At 42.0% G+C, this 15,990-nt stretch overlaps 1 protein-coding gene across 1 annotated transcript in view; it reads left to right on the top strand.

Annotated features, from left to right (window-relative positions):
- The window catches only part of RERG (RAS like estrogen regulated growth inhibitor), a 122,807-nt gene extending 112,376 nt beyond the window's left edge, over positions 1–10,431 (top strand). The window contains exons 4-5 of the mRNA XM_020811385.3: positions 3,288–3,361; positions 5,117–10,431. Of these exons, the coding sequence (XP_020667044.1) occupies positions 3,288–3,361; positions 5,117–5,524 (482 nt within the window). The 3' untranslated portion in view covers positions 5,525–10,431. The remainder of the gene's footprint in view (positions 1–3,287; positions 3,362–5,116) is intronic.
- Positions 10,432–15,990: the final 5,559 nt, after the last annotated feature.

The raw sequence follows: 15,990 nt of genomic DNA, 5'->3' as shown, positions 1-15,990 counted from the left end.
TTCACATAATTAAAATAATAATGATTTGCCCTCAAGTCAGTTCCAACTTATGGTCATTCTTGCTCTGGGGATATACCTAGGAAACATTATATACCTAAATATATATAAAGTCCTCAGAAGTGGTTTACCGTCCTTTCTTCTGATCCTGCTCTAGGACCATATAGCTTAATCAGGGCCACACGATTTCTGCCTCTTCTCCAGGAAGGCACCATGGGGAACTGAACTCCCAACCTGAAATTATTGAGCAATTCAGGCAGCCCTTAACAGTGCCTTGAATAAGACGGCCAGGCCGTGCTTGCTTTATCTGCCTCTGCTGTCATGTCCTTATTGCCCATCCCACCACCTTCTACTGACCATGCATTGTTGAAGCAACCTGAAGGAAATCCTATTCTGCATCGATAGGAATGGAAGGGCAGAAGGGGGGGTGGAGCATTGAGGAGCTGAGGGTAGAGATGATCACTGTGACGTTTGCCACATAAACCCTGCTTGTTTCCCCAAACAAAGCGCTCGTGTTATGTCTCCTCACCAGCAGATAACAATTGGAACGTTCCCCCTTTTTTCTCACTGCCACCAGTGGATTTCCTTTATCCACAGTAAATAATGAACTTTAATCAGACACTTGTCAGGTTGCTGCCAACAGAACTTATTTATTGAATTGTATTAACTTGAATCAGAATCACATATGTTATTTATTCAATGCATAGAATCAAATCATTTAAATATCATATATCTTGCCACCTTCACCACCTGCTCTATTTATCTGGACTAGCTTATCTTTATTATTACCTCTTCTCACTATCTCCCTGACAATCTCTCTATCTCTCTCTCTGCTTCTTTCTCTCTGCTTATCTGCCTCTCTTCTGCCAAACCTTCTTCTATCTGTATTCTCGAAGGCTTCACATTCTATCTGCTGATTCCGCCTCACCACTCCTCTCATTAAAAAAAGGTTCCCCTTGACAATTTTTGTCCAGTCGCGTTCGACTCTAGGAGGCGGTGCTCATCCCCATTTCCAAGCCATAGAGCCAGCGTTTGTACAAAGACAATCTTCCGTGGTCACATGGCCAGTGCAACTCAGACACGGAACGCAGTTACATTCCCATCGAGGTGGTCCCTATTTATCTACTTGCATTTGCATGCTTTCGAACCACTAGGTTGTGGGGAGCTGGGACAAAGCAACAGACACTCACTCCGTCGCGTGGATTCGATCTTACGACTGCTTGGTCTTCTGACCCTGCAGCACAGGCTTCTGCGGTTTAGCCCACAGCGCCACCACGTCCCATAGGCTCATGTAAATGAGAACCGGATTGTGAGTGACAGGAGTGACATGAGGCAACCGTCATAATCAAACATCCTCTTCATGTAGTTTCAATTGTCTTTTGATGAGTGAACATCCAAAAAGGACAAGGCCTCTATGTGTAGTCAGTCTATGGCATCCATTTTGTGTATATGAAACTTCCTTGCTTTACAGTTTTTCAGGCAGTGTTTCTGAACATGCAGAAATGCTTCCTCTGCGGCGCCATAAAGCAGTGGTGGAACAGAGCCCCCAAAGCATGCAGGGCTTTTGCGGCATGAGATTTTGCTTGTCTTCATAATACAATTTCTTCCTAGTCATAAGGCTGCCTTTCTAAATTTCACACTGAAATTTAGTCCAAAAATAATTCCTTATAATAATAATAAATAATAAAACCAAAAATAAATCAAACTGCTGCTCCAGAATTTTTATACAAAAGCCCTCTCAAAGTGTCCAGGATCATAGAATTATAGAATCATAAAATAATGAAGTTGGAAAGGACCTATAAGGCCATTGAGTCCAACCCCTTGCTCAAGGCAGGAACCGAAGTCAAAACAGATCTGGCAGATGATTATCCAATTTTCTCTCGAATACTTCCAGTGCTGGAGCACTCATCACTTCACAGGGTAATTGGTTCCATTGTCGTACTGCTCTAACAGCTAGGAAGTTTTTCGTGATATTCAGCCCATTCACCCAAAACTATTGATTTTACTTTAAACTGTTGGGAGTCTTGCCAGTTGTCTAGGTAAATCAATACATTCTAACCTATCTTCTGCATACCACTAATCTAGGCTCATAAGTTTTTTTTACTGCTTCCTGTGTTCTACTTTTAACAGGAATGACCAGAGCTAGTGCCTTCAAACTTAATAAACGAGAGTTATGATCCCCCAGAGTTGTTCCCAGAATACAGCTAGTGTTGTAGCACCTTGGAGAGTTCCAAGAAGACTTTTTGCTGCCAGCAGGCTCCTCCCCTTTTCTGAAGAATGGAGAGCCTTAAAAGTGTAGTCCTTAAATCTAGAAACTACCACTCAGTTGCTTCTCCAAGCCCTAGCTTGTGTACTGCCTGGGCTGGTGAGCAAGTACTATGGAATGTGAGGCTACTGATATTATGAGATTTATTCCTCAGTACAAGCTGGCTTTGGAGTATAGTCTCAAAGACTTGCAGTTTCTGCTGTCTTGTTTTAATAGGTTCTTGGCTAGCCTGATCCATTTTTGGCCAGAACATTACTCTCTTAGACTGCAACTGCTAGAAATCTCTGAGGCACCATGGTCACTGGCTCAGGGCTTCTGGGAGCTGTGGTCCAAAACCAGTAGCATTTCCCAGCTGTAGCCCAGGGTCATTGCTAGAACCTAGCTCTGCTTTCAACATCCCCAGGGGCTAAATCCCTTGGATTCCTACTCAAGCGTGCTTCTCTTGCCCATCTAGAATCTTGGCTGCTGCTCCACACAGGTCGAAATAGCACAAGGTGGGGCAAAGTAAACCCCTTTGGAGGTTTATGAGCATTCCCCCCAGACCCTGTTGAGCGGAACCCCAGGGCCCCTCCATGCATGCAAATCCTCTTGAATGTTCAAAAAAATTGCAAATCACACACCTAGAGATCTCTGGGGGTTGTGATTTGTGGTTTGCATGCTGTAACCCAGGAGAGGCCTGGGTTTTAGAACCCAAAAGTGACCAAAATAAGCCAGGTGGGGAAAAAATAATAGTTAAATGGCAGATCACACACCACCAGGGGGTTTTAGGGTTGGAATTGTATTCTTTGCTATTTTTGGAGGATTTATTTAAAAATTCCTGAGATTTAAGGGCTGAGGGACTGGGGAGGACCATGGTAGGCTAAGGCCCAGTGGAGTGCAAAAATGGTCTCGTGATGCTCAGAATGTGCACATTTACAGAAAAGAGAGTAGGAAAGGGGGTCTGAGATTTATATAATAAGACATGTACCCCTTGTTTGTCTTTTGAGTTGTAATTTTAGTTTTTCCCCCCTTATTTTTCAAAAAGAATCTACATATCGTCATCAAGCCACTATTGACGATGAAGTCGTTTCCATGGAGATACTAGACACAGCTGGGCAGGTGAGTAAGAACTCTACTAATGCCTACAGCAAAACACTGGCCCTCGGACACTGAAATTAGCGTCAGGGAAAAGTTTCCAATTATTTGTAGAAGAAATATTCAGAAACGGTCTCATTTGATAAGCAAGAATGAGGTGATCTCAAACTACTAGGGTGAAGGGGGGGAAAGGGAGGAATCTAAAAGTAGCACTTTGTTTTCCTTGTCTGCAATTTTATTGCTTTTCTGTTAGGAACAGGAGGGGCAGCCAGGTTTCTAGAGTTTGGGTAAGATGATGAAAAGAACCGACACTGACAGTGCTTAGCTTAGAGCCCGACTTACCATCAGGCAGGTTAAAAGATGCCGCCTCAAGGACCACATGGTGGAGGGTAAGAGCTGATGAAAAGAATATATGAATCTGCTATTTTAAAGATGTATAGAAGCAGACCAATCAACAAGTACATTTGCAAACCGGCAGATTATGAAATAGGGCCCTATGAATGCCGAGATTCCTCAGCTTCAAAGGGAGTGGACTTCTGTAACCAAAGGAACAGGGCTCTGTAGCTAGAACGTGTAACCAAACTCAGTCCTTGGGGTTCCATGCTGAACACAAGCTGTGAAAGGACATCTAGCCTTTCAGGAGGAGAAGCATGAAACAACAACATCATGTAACTTTAAAAAATAGATTAATGGATATTTACAGCTATTTTATTTATGCCCACAGAAATGTGATGATTCAGTCATTTGATTGCAAACTTCTTGGGCATATTCTAGTTTCACAGACTATAATAGCTGCTTTCCACATTCATTTTAGCACACAGCTGCAGACAAGAGTGTTGTTTGTATTGTTGCCTCCTTTTCAAAGCATCTTTTATCCTAAGGATATGCATGCATTTAACAGCATTGGTGAATGTGGGTGTGTAACATGAAAAGTTCTGAAAAATAAAGCAATTTTGGTACTATTCTCCACTCCAGTGTAATTGCGTTAGAAAGAGAGCTAAGCTTATTCACTTCCCACTTTCTTACCATGCCACAGTATGTACTGGTGCATCATCTTGTAACCTGGCCATTCACAGCTCCCCATCATGGGAACAGTCTGCTGATATACATTAGACTATTTTTATTTTTATTTACATTTCTCAATGGGATCTTGTTAATTTGGAAGCAACATCTTGTGGTTCATCTTGAAAAGCACCACAACAGTATGGAAGTTCTTGTCACCACAACAGTGTTGTCCGGCTATTAGTGCACGCTTGCTTGCTTGTGTGCTTCCTTTATGAACTGCTGGATAGCTCAGTGGTTTAGGTCTCTGGCTGTGGAGCCAACGGTTGGAAGTTTGATTCCCCACTTTGCCTCCTTGACAGGAGGTGGACTCAATTATCTATAGGGTTCCTTCCAGCTCTGTAGTTCTCAGATAATTGTGTGTGTATGTGTATGTATACACATATATATGCATACATATGTATGCATGTATATACATATACATGCATCCAGTGCATGTATATAATGTATGTATTACTGCATGCAAAGGAGATCTGGTTTTTTAAAAATGATTTAAATAATAATAAAAAAATTAAATTGTGATTTAAATAGATTTTTTTAAAAATCACAGATTTTTATCCAGCCTAACTGCATGGTGCTTGAACTTACTGGAGCTTTTATTGATGGCAAACAAGGCATAACACAGCACTATCCTCTGTGCCCCGAAACAGGCAGAGTTCTGATATTTGTATGTCTCTGTTTCCCTCCCACAATCCTCCCATTTCTCATCATAAACAGGAAGATGCCATTCAGAAGGAAGGGCACGTGCGGTGGGGCGAAGGCTTTGTGCTGGTCTATGACATCACTGACAGAGGGAGCTTCGAAGAGGTCCTGCCACTTAAGAACTTGCTGGATGAAGTCAAAAAACCCAAGAACGTGACTTTGATCTTAGTTGGGAACAAAGCAGACCTGGATCACTCCAGGCAGGTCAGCACAGAAGAAGGCGAGAAGCTGGCCACCGAACTCGCTTGCGCATTTTACGAATGCTCTGCTTGTACAGGGGAAGGCAACATCATGGAGGCCTTTTATGAGCTCTGCAGGGAAGTCCGGCGCAGAAAGATGGTCCAAGGCAAGACTCGGAGGAGGAGCTCCACCACTCATGTCAAGCAAGCCATCAACAAGATGCTCACCAAAATTAGCAGCTAAAAATATGATTGCTCTAGCTCTCTCACACACATATATATTTGTTTCAATCATTATTGTAGAACAGTTGAGTCTTTGGTGAAAAGGGATCACAAGGTTGGATGATAGCAGAATTTGGAAACAGCTTTTTGGTTTATCATTTCTGTTTTCTTTTGCTTGGATGAAACGCTTAGACTCTTCCAATGGCCATGCTGGCTGGGGGATTCAGGGACACCCTCCCAAAAAAAAAAATAGTGACTTTTCCAAACTTTAGTTTGTAGTTGATCAACAAAATGATCTAAGTTCTGCTTTGTTCTGTTTCTTGTTCTTGTATAAATCCTCACATTATTTTTTTTCTCAAGTTATCAAGAAAAAAATTAGAGTGGTAGTATGTGCTCTGCTCCAATTTGATTCATGGCCAGCTCATATCTTTCTTTAAAAACACACACACAGGGTAACTACTAAGAAAGAACCGAGAGATGCATCAGAGCATGTCCAAGACATTACTGCCTCACCTCTTCTTGTCCAGGACGTGATTGTTCTATTACAGCTTAGTACATGCTAATAGATGAGTCTCTCCAGTCTGATTTTATAGGTGAAATACATGATTTTTTTTACTATTGATAACAAGAGTTGTGTACATTTGTGGTTTTGGATTCCAAAAACACAAAAGCAGCTCAGCTAGTAACCTGTTTCCACTCTGGGTTTAGCCGCTTCACCGCTCTGCAACTCCCACCTAAATAATGAGAAAAATTCAACAGGGATTCATACCAAATTAAAAACCTAAGAAAGGAGAGGATGGGTAACTTCACCTTTCTGCGATGCTTCACAAAACAGTGTAGTAAAACTGTCTTTAACCAGTTCCATTAAATCAATTCTAGTACAGTGGTGCCTCCCTTAGCGATGTTAATTCGTTCCGAAAAAATCGCTGCTAAGCGATTTCATCGCTAAGCGAAATGCGGTTTTCCATTGAAATGCATTGAAAACCGGATAATCTGTTCCAATAGGAACGAATTGCCATCCTTAAGCGAAAATCGCCATAAGAAACATCGCTAAGCGAAACGCGGTTCCCCAATTGAAATGCATTGAAACCTATTCAGTGCATCTCAATGGGGGAAAAAAATACAACAACAAATTTAAAAAGAGTCAGAACAAAGTCAAATTTGGTTAACAAAGGATTTTTTAAGTGCACTTTATGATTTCAAACATTTTAAACAGTGAACTTTAACTTTATAAATAACAGAAAAACGTTTAAAAAACAGCAAACATGAGGCTGTTTAAACCATCATTAAGCGAAATAGGGGATCCAAAATTTAATCGCTACGCGAAGCATGGTCCCAACCATTGCTAAGCGAAAATCGCCCGTTAAGTGAGGCACCATGTACAGAAATTTTAAAAGTCTGTATATACAGACCAAATAAACAGAGGAAGGCCTCACTGGAGTTTAATAAACACATCTTTGAAGAAGGCTGATGCACCAAAACCCGTTGGGCATTTTACACTGAAATAAAGAAGATTATATTTTCTATGACCTAGGATTTCAGTGAATGTACCAGTTCCTTTCATTATTTACTAAGGATACCTGCCTGTAGACTCTGCAGAGTTGGGCAGAATTTATAGTATTAATTCCTTTTGCAAACAATTGACTTGCTTTTTCCAACATTAATTGGTGTATCCAGTTTTACTTTGAACAGAGATTCAGAAAAACCTCAGGTTTTAAGAAGACAGACCTTAGCCTCTACTGGTTATCACTGTTCACTAGAGATGGAGAAAATTACCTTTTTGGACTAGGGGTTACTGCGGCTGGAGAATTTTGGGTAGCTGGATGAGAAATCGGGGTTTTTTTCATGTCTGATGCTGACCTGCATGAGCTGTAATTTGTTTTGATCAAAGCTATACTTGCCAATAACATGAGCTGATTATGAATGAGGATTTCATTGTGGTCAGACATAGAGATTTTGGGAATTGTAGTCCAAAAAAGTAACTTTTTCAAGCTATTTCCAAGATGCACCTTTTACAACGAAAGATGTTGCATGAAAAAGAGCTTAAAGAAGTGTTTTTTTTTTTTTTTTTTTTGGACTACAACTTTCGTGATCCTCTAACTAGCATCACCAGTTATTGCACTGAAAGGGATATTGGAGATTTATTGCCAGTTAAACACTGTTAGGCGAGACCAGTGGTTCCCAACCATGGGTAACCCAGTGTTCTTGCTCCACAGCTCCCAGAAATCCCAGCCAGCAGAGCTGATGGTGAAGGCTTCTGAGAACTGCAGTTGAAGAACACTTGGGTTACCCAGGGTTGGGAACCAATGGACACATCTGGAAGCAGGCATTGTGGATACATCTGCTTGGATGTGCCCCTTGGTTTATTCTTGGAACATTTGTTAAACCAGGACAAGAAATTCAGATTGGTCCATTTGGAGAAAGCTGTACTCCAAATTAAAAGGCACTCTTTCTAGGATAACATACATTGTGAATCAGCACGTTGAATGTGTGTGTGATGTGGCCACATATAATACAGGGTTGTGCTGCCAAGTCCCAGGTCAGACTTTACACAACTTGTATTTTACCATATTTTGGGACCTGCTTCTCCTTGTCCAAAATGCCCAGTGAAATCTGTCCATTTTGCTCCTAGCTGTTGTCCCTCTCATCAGTGTTGTTACTGCAGATTCTGCTCACATCTTTGTGTCAACCAACTGCTACTCGAGGATAGCCTCTTCATCTCCCCTTCCAATTTTATCTTCTCTAGCACTCCAAACTGGTCTCAAACTTTATGCCCTTGATTCACATGCACAGGAAGCTGGAGGATTCCCATAGACTCCTACATTCAACATAGAGAGGGCCACATGAAATAGACTGGTTTCATCTATCCTCATAGCATTTTCCCTTCCTTTAACTATTCTTAGCAAGGTAGGCCCTACCATTAGCCACCTCAAGAGATACCAAGAGGGAGAAGCTGATAAAACTCTTGTGTCCCATAGCCTAGAGTGACTGGTGAACTTAGTGAGGAAAGAGCTTTTCCCCCAAATTTGAGGGAAATACTGTACACAGTATATAGAGAGATGGTCACATTGAGAGATATCTTGCTGAGAGACACATTTGATGAATAAGCCAAGACTCATTAATGCAAGAAAGATTGAAGACTTTGAAGCTTTCTTTAAATAGTACCAGTCATTTGTTGTTTAGTCGTTAAGTCATGTCCAACTCTTCTTGGACTAGGGCACGCCAGGACCTCCTGTCTACCACTGCCTCCCGGAATTTGGTCAAATTCATGTTGGTAGCTTTGATGACACTGTCCAACCATCTCGTCCTCTGTTGTCCCCTTCTCCTCTTGCCTTCACACTATTTGAGTCTCCTCCAGCACCACAATTCAAAAGCATCAATTCTTCGGCGGTCGGCCTTCTTTATGGTCCGGCTCTCACTTCCATACATCGCACTGGAAAAACCATAGCTTTGACTATGCGGACTTTTGTCGGCAAGGTGATGTCTTTCCTTTTTAAAATGCTGTCTAGGTTTATTAAGAGGTTCTTTAATTTCTCTTCACTTTCTGCCATCAGAGTGGTATCATCTGCATATTGAGGTTGTTGATATTTCTTCTGGCAATCTTAATTCTGGTTTGGGATTTCTTTTGATAGAATGAAGTAAAAGCATTCACTCTGCTAACCTGTATGTATGTGACTTGGAACTTCCACATTTCCTTGTCAGTCCTCATTGTAATGAAATGCATTTTGTTAAACTGTGGTGTGCGTATGTGGGTCCCTCTACTGCCCTTTCTGACACACTTTCAACCTCTCACCCAACTCACAACCTCTTCTGCTGTGGCTTGCTCTCTATCTTAGCCTTCATCCCTCAGAAACTGAGGACGACTGTGCTCTGTCACCATGATTAATTTAGTTTTAACAGCCAAGTTGTCATTCACCTCAGGCAGGAAAATGCATTGGATTAGCTCTGTTTCTTAGAGGACTAAAACAAGGTTAACATACATCAAGTCCCATATTTGAGTTCACCAGCAGGCCTGAACTATTAATTTTATCCTAGGTAAAAATGACGTGGAATGCATATCACATTATACTAGGGGTTTTTTTTGGGGGGGGGGGGGGTTTAAAAATCACCGAAAGACATGAAGTGTGTTCCCTTTAACCTAGTTGGCCAAGAGTCAAAATATTACAGCAGCGTCCTTCAGTACCATGTAGTCAAGCCTGGAGCTCAGCGTCATGTTTTCAAAAGGTGTGGAGTACATTAAACCCTTGTTCCCAGATGTCTCCATTTCAGTGGCTTGGCAGCTGTGCTGAAAGGCATCCAATGTAACACAATCCCATTTGGACAGTTTCTAGCAAAAGACGGCAGCTGAGTTTACAGGCTCTTGATTCCTCGCTGTAGACATATGTTTCCTTCTTTAAGATAGTGGCGACAATTTCCAGTTTTATTGTTGTGCTCTGTGTTCTGATTTTGCAGCTTTTGTCTTCTCTTTTTTTTCCTGCCACATATTTTGTCAATGCTCTTTGCCTCACACACACACACACACACGATGTCAGCACTGGCCACTGAGAGACAGTCTGTCCAGAATGAATCTTGCCAGGACCAGTTACCATTGAATAGGCCTTCTAGAAATGTCTTCTTGGATTCATTCCAGAAACACAATAAGGTAAGCCCACTTGGAAGGGAAAAGATGAGGGTGACTTTCCCAATACCAGTTACAAGACAATGGAAAGGTCAAAAGTTTACTGGGCCACACATCTCATTCAATGGTCTTGGGTAGACATTTCCAGCCCCATCTTAACCTACGTGTTATTATTATTTTTTATTTGATTTATATCCCGCCCATCTGGTATATTTTACCACTCTGGGTGGCTAACAACAAACATATATACAAATAAAATAATATAAATCCATTAACATCATCGATAAAAAAACATTCCAAAAAATAATAAATAATAGATAGCAAAAAGAAAGGAAGTTAAATGCTGACAGGAGGGAAGGCCTGGATGTAAAGCCAAGTTTTTAATTGAATTTTAAATGTACCCGGCGTAGGGGCTGCGCGAATCTCAGGAGGGAGATTGTTCCAAAGGCGAGGAGCCACCACCGAGAAGGCCCGATTTCGAGTCTTTTCCCTCCGGGTCTCCCTCGGCGTCAGGCTCCTCAGCCTCACCTCCTGCTCACGTGGGTGGTCTGGGTAGATCTTGGTGGGAGCAGGCATTCCACCAGGTATGAAGGTCACAAACCGTTTAGGGCCTTATAAGTAAGCATTAAAACTTTGAAGTCAATGCGGAAATGGATGGGCAGCCAATGCAGCATGGCCAGGATAGGAGAAATGTACTGGTGTTTTCTCACTCCAGTAAGGCGTCTGGCCGCTGCATTCTGCACCATCTGAAGTTTCCGCATCAGCCTCAAAGGCAGCCCCACATAGAACACGTTGCAGTGGTCTAATCTTGAGAGTACGAGTGTGTGCACCAAGGTAGTGAGCACCCCCATGTCAAGGTAGGGCCACAGCTGGGCTATCCGCCAAAGTTGGAAAAGGGCGGTACGGACAACCGACGTCACCTGCGTTTCCATGGTGAGCGTCTGGTCCGAGTGTACGCCCAAGCTGCGGACCCCACTCATCAGGTCAACCCCCCAAAAATGAGAGAGAGCCACCCAGGCCGCCAGCCATGGGGGGCCCCACCCTCAGAACTTCCGTCTTGTCCGTGTTCAGCCTCAGCCCATTCTCCTGCATCCATTGCAGTACAGTCCCCAGGCAGCGCTGAAGAGACAGGATGGGGATAATTTGAAGCTACATGAGTCAATTCATTGGCTGGAATCCTGTTGGACAGTTACACAAATTGTTAGGAACAAATTGTCTTAAGAAATCTCTGTAGACGGTATCTGTTGCATACTGAGTTGAACATAGTAGCAATAGATGAGTTCTACAGAGTTTTTTTAAAAACTTATGGCAATTTGATGCTGTTTGTGTAACTGCACAACAGAATTTCAGCCATTGTGGATCTGTTTTGTTCACCTAGGATTATTACAGAGAAATGTTTCATTATCTGTCTTTGCTTCATTGTGGATCAACAATGGAACAGCTATGTAAATACTTCTTGGGCTGGAACGATATCCCCAGAAATGGGGAAGAGTTTCAGGGCCAATCTATTTGATTTTTTTTTACCCCAAATACTCAAATATCCTAGTTAGCTAGCACTTTGAGGAGATGGTTTCTAAGCTCAATTGCATCCTGCCATTTAAAGAACATGCAGCCCTAAGGGTTCTATCAAACATGCAAATTGTAGGCAGACATTTACTGGAGGTGGTACAGACTGTTCTGTTTTTCCCAGTCAACATTTGAATCAATTCCAAGTAAAAACAATCAACTTTTCAACCAATTGGCACCACACCAGTTGTGGAAAGGAGCCAAACAGGAAATTACTTTGAATGGCTATTATCCTATCAATGATTATACTTTACTTTTGAAAAAAAATGATTTTATCTCTTTTTTTGTGGAGGACTATTGTTTTTATCACATTTGCTGCTGTTTTGTGCGTAGGGTTGTTTTGTTGGGTTGGGTTTTTTTGTTAACATTTGGGGAAGAGATCTGAAAAGATTTATGCCAGTTAGATGGGAAATCTTTGGACTTGACTGGTCTTCTTTTTAATGGTTTCTTGAGCGATTATCAATGCATCTTTCAAAAATGGAGGCATTTGTAAAATATGGAGGCTGTAACTGAACAATATTTCTCAGCAGTTGAGCATAGCTGACTTTATTTTCTTTGAAAATATTAATCTATAATAAAAGTGTCTTTTAAAACTTCTGGAGTTTTGAATGTTCCTTTTTTTTTGGTACCCCCAAAAATACAGTATCTTTTAGACACTTCTGTAGCACAAAGCTGAATGATTGAAAGGCCCACTCCAGATATAATTAATTGTGAACACATTCCCCTAAATCAGTCCCTTAAAATGTTAAGGTTTTGGATTATGGTTTGTCGATTTACACTGCTCAAGGTGTTGGAGTTTTCTGGAAGCTGTAAGCCAGAAATTAATGTTTGCAAGCACTTGCCAAAACCAGGAAAATTTGTTTTCTGCTACTAATTTATTCCCATTGCTTTGAACTGAAGTTCCAGCACATGTTTACTCTAAACATGTTTACTCATGTATCACTGTATCTCTCATTAAGAGGTGTGTGTGTGTGTGTGTGTATAGCACTGAAGCCTCTATTATGACAAACTTTCCAATGCATGCTTTATATTTTAAATTTAAAAACAATTGCAAACAAAGAGGAAAACCCTTTAAAAAATATTGTTCATAATCCAAGGGAAGGTGTTGACAGATATTGCTGCATAATCCCCAATCTATAACAAAATTAGGCTACATTGTGTTAAAAAAACAAACAAAAAACACATGTATTTTAGCCCTGCTGCTTTTACGTGCTGTCAAGTGTGGCTTCCAACTTAGCTACCATATGCATTAGTGACCTCCACAAGGTCCAGTCATTAATGGCCCTTTTCAAGTTATGCAAACTCAAAGCTGTGGCTTCCTTTGTTGAGTCCCTTCCGCTTATGTTAAGTGTTCCTTTTTCCTGTTGCCTTCAATTATTTCCACATTATTGTCCGCTCCGGTCTTCTCATGATACCAGCCTGCCCGTAGTTAAGAATTTTCAAACTGTCATCTGCTCTGACAGCCACATATCTTCTGTGTCCCCCCCTTTAATTTACAGTTTTAAAACCACCATGCTCCTCCTTTGTAGGAATCAAAGCGACATGACTTTGAGATGTATAAAATAGTGCAAGGGATGGATAAAAGTGGATAGAGGGAAGCTCTTTTCTCTCGCACACAATTCCAGAACCAGGGGACAACCACTCAAATTGGGTGCTGGGAGAGAGAGAGAGAGAACAGACAAAAGAAAATCTTTCTTGTTAGTCTGTGGAACTCCTTGCTACAGGATGTGGTGATGGTCTCTGGCCTAGATGTCTTTAAAAGGGGATTGGACAGATTCCTGGAAGAAAAGTCAATTGCAGGTTACAAGCCATGATGGGGATTTACAATCTCCAGGCTTAGAAGGAAGATACCTCAAAATGCCAGATGCAAGGGAGGGGTATCAGGAGATCAGGTATCTCATTGTCTCATGTGCTCCCAGAGGCATCTGGAAGGGCCACTGTGAGATACAGGAAGCTGGACTAAATAGGCCCTTGGCCTGATCCTGCAGGGCACTTCTCTGTTCTTATAAAGTACAGTGGTGCCTCGCATAGCGAGCGCCCCGTTTAATGACGAATCTGCATAGCGATGCGGATTTTGTGATCGCAAAAGCGATCACATTGCTATGTTTTAGGTGGCCGAAAATCGCATTGCGATGATCAGTAAGCGTTTCTCTTACCGATCTTCGCATTGCGATGTTTCAGAAACAGCTGATCGGCGGTTCCAAAATGGCCGTCGGATCAACAAAATGGCCGCCTGCAACGTTTTCGCGCCGATTCCTCGCTTACCGAGGTGGCGGAAATGGCGGCCCTATGGAGGATTCCCGCTTAGCGGTGAGTTTATCCCCCATAGGAACGCATTAAACGGAGTTTAATGCGTTCCTATGGGGTTTTTATTTCCGTATAGCGACGTTTCTGGAGAGCGACGATATATCCGGAATGGATTATCATCGCTATCCAGGGCACCACTGTAGTGGGATTCCACTGCCAGTTATGGTTTGAAATCCACAGTGCTATACACTGTACAGTACTGCATTATCTGCCTCACCCAAGCTTTAGAACAGACGTGGGCAAAAGGTTTTGAGAACTTGGGAGCCAAGTTCATCACCCTAGCCAATGGCAAAAAAAGCAAATGAAAAATATCAAACAGGAAGTATCTGGGTGGTTTCATTTTACTTGTGTTACAGTTGTTTTGGGGCTTGGGGCTGCTCTCCAAAGGCCAGAAACCAGTCCTAGATGCCTTGTGTGTGTGTGCCAAAATAACATTTTTTTTGGGGGGGGGGACACCAATTTTTAAAAAACTATTTTGACTTTGAGGGCAGCCTGCGAGCCTCATTTTACCTTCTACTTTAGCACAAGAGGCTCAGTAAAGGAGGGAAGAATGAGGTATCAGAAATAAATTACACATTAAGAAACATTAAGAAACATTTCCTCCCTTGTGCTTTTTAGGAGGAGTTGGATGTTTCTTCCCAAAGAGGAAGATACTTCTCCTTTAGCCTGTCAGAAAGGCCAAGTCCTAGAGATGCTTTTTGGCTCCAGCCAAAACATTATGCCTGCTGTCAGACTCCATAGATTTATCTTGCTTGACAAATTCCTTAAGTCTGTAGGGCAAAACGCATGCCGTTCCCTTGGTGTAACCCCTCTTACATATGCATAAACTAGTGGGGCATTATGCAGCATTTGGCTCAACCACTTGCCATTAGACCCAGGATGATTATTTAAGTGACAACCATTTCATGGCGTGCTTGGAATTAATCTTCAAAGACTAAACAACCAAGAAATTGGATGCCCCAGTGGATTCCAAACTTGCACACTGTGAACTGGGTAACCATTTGCAAATCTCAGCCCTGCATGACCAGCGGTAATAATAATATTTATATTTCCTATGGCCTTGGTGGTCGTGTGGTTTACATTTCTCTTCACTGGTGTTTTAAGCAGATGACCAGTGAAAATAAAGTTATAATCGGGCACTGTTTGTAGCTGATAACTTCTCTCTTTTGGACTGAATGTTGTTGACTCAACGAACATAACAGGCTCCATTAGTCATTTAAATAATTCTTGGTTTTACTCTTCTAACCCAAAACTATCACCGGATCAGACCAATACATGAATTCTTCTTTCATCCTAATGTAATTTTTTAAATCTCACTCTAGAAGAGTGGTTCCCAACCTTGGGTCCCCAGACGTTCTTGGACTACAACTCCTAGAAGCCTTCACCACTAGCTGTGCTGGCAAGGGATTCTAGGAGCTGCAGTCCAAAAGCATCTGGGGACTCAAGACTGGGAACCACTGGTATAGAACACTTGTGTGTACTATGCACTGGTTCTGATCTGTTTTCTCAAACAACCAACATGATTCTTCTAGGAACCCTAAGAACAAAGGGGATGACGGCCTTTCCTTCTTCTTTGGTCCCGGCACTAATCATTACTCAGTGGTATGCTGCTTCTTAACACAGGAACACAGAAAGCTGCCTTCTATTAATTCAGCCTAATAGTGCCAGCTCTGACTCAGAGTTCCAGGCAAGGTTCTTTCCTGAGTTCCTGTTGGGATTTTTGCAACCTCGCATGCTGCCTCTAGTAGGTATGGCTCAGAGGGACCTTTCTCGCCTGGGGTGACTGTCAATCTCCCCAGCAGTAACCAATTGTTACTTCCTTGCCTCTGAATTCAAAAACAGCCCCGCCTTTTTCCTTCTGAGTTTCTTTCCCTCTCTTTTGTCTGTTGGAAACAGGCAGCGAGCCTGTTGAGGCCTACTGCTGAAATCAGTCATTTTTCTCAGTTTTGCTGCTTCATCTGTTCTCTCTAAGTAAATGAAACATTTTTATTCTTTTT

This window comes from Pogona vitticeps, chromosome 5, assembly GCF_051106095.1.
Source record: "Pogona vitticeps strain Pit_001003342236 chromosome 5, PviZW2.1, whole genome shotgun sequence".
Taxonomy (NCBI): Eukaryota; Metazoa; Chordata; class Lepidosauria; order Squamata; family Agamidae; genus Pogona; species Pogona vitticeps.
Note: the sequence above shows the minus strand (reverse complement) of the source record. Positions and strands in the feature narration are given on the sequence as shown.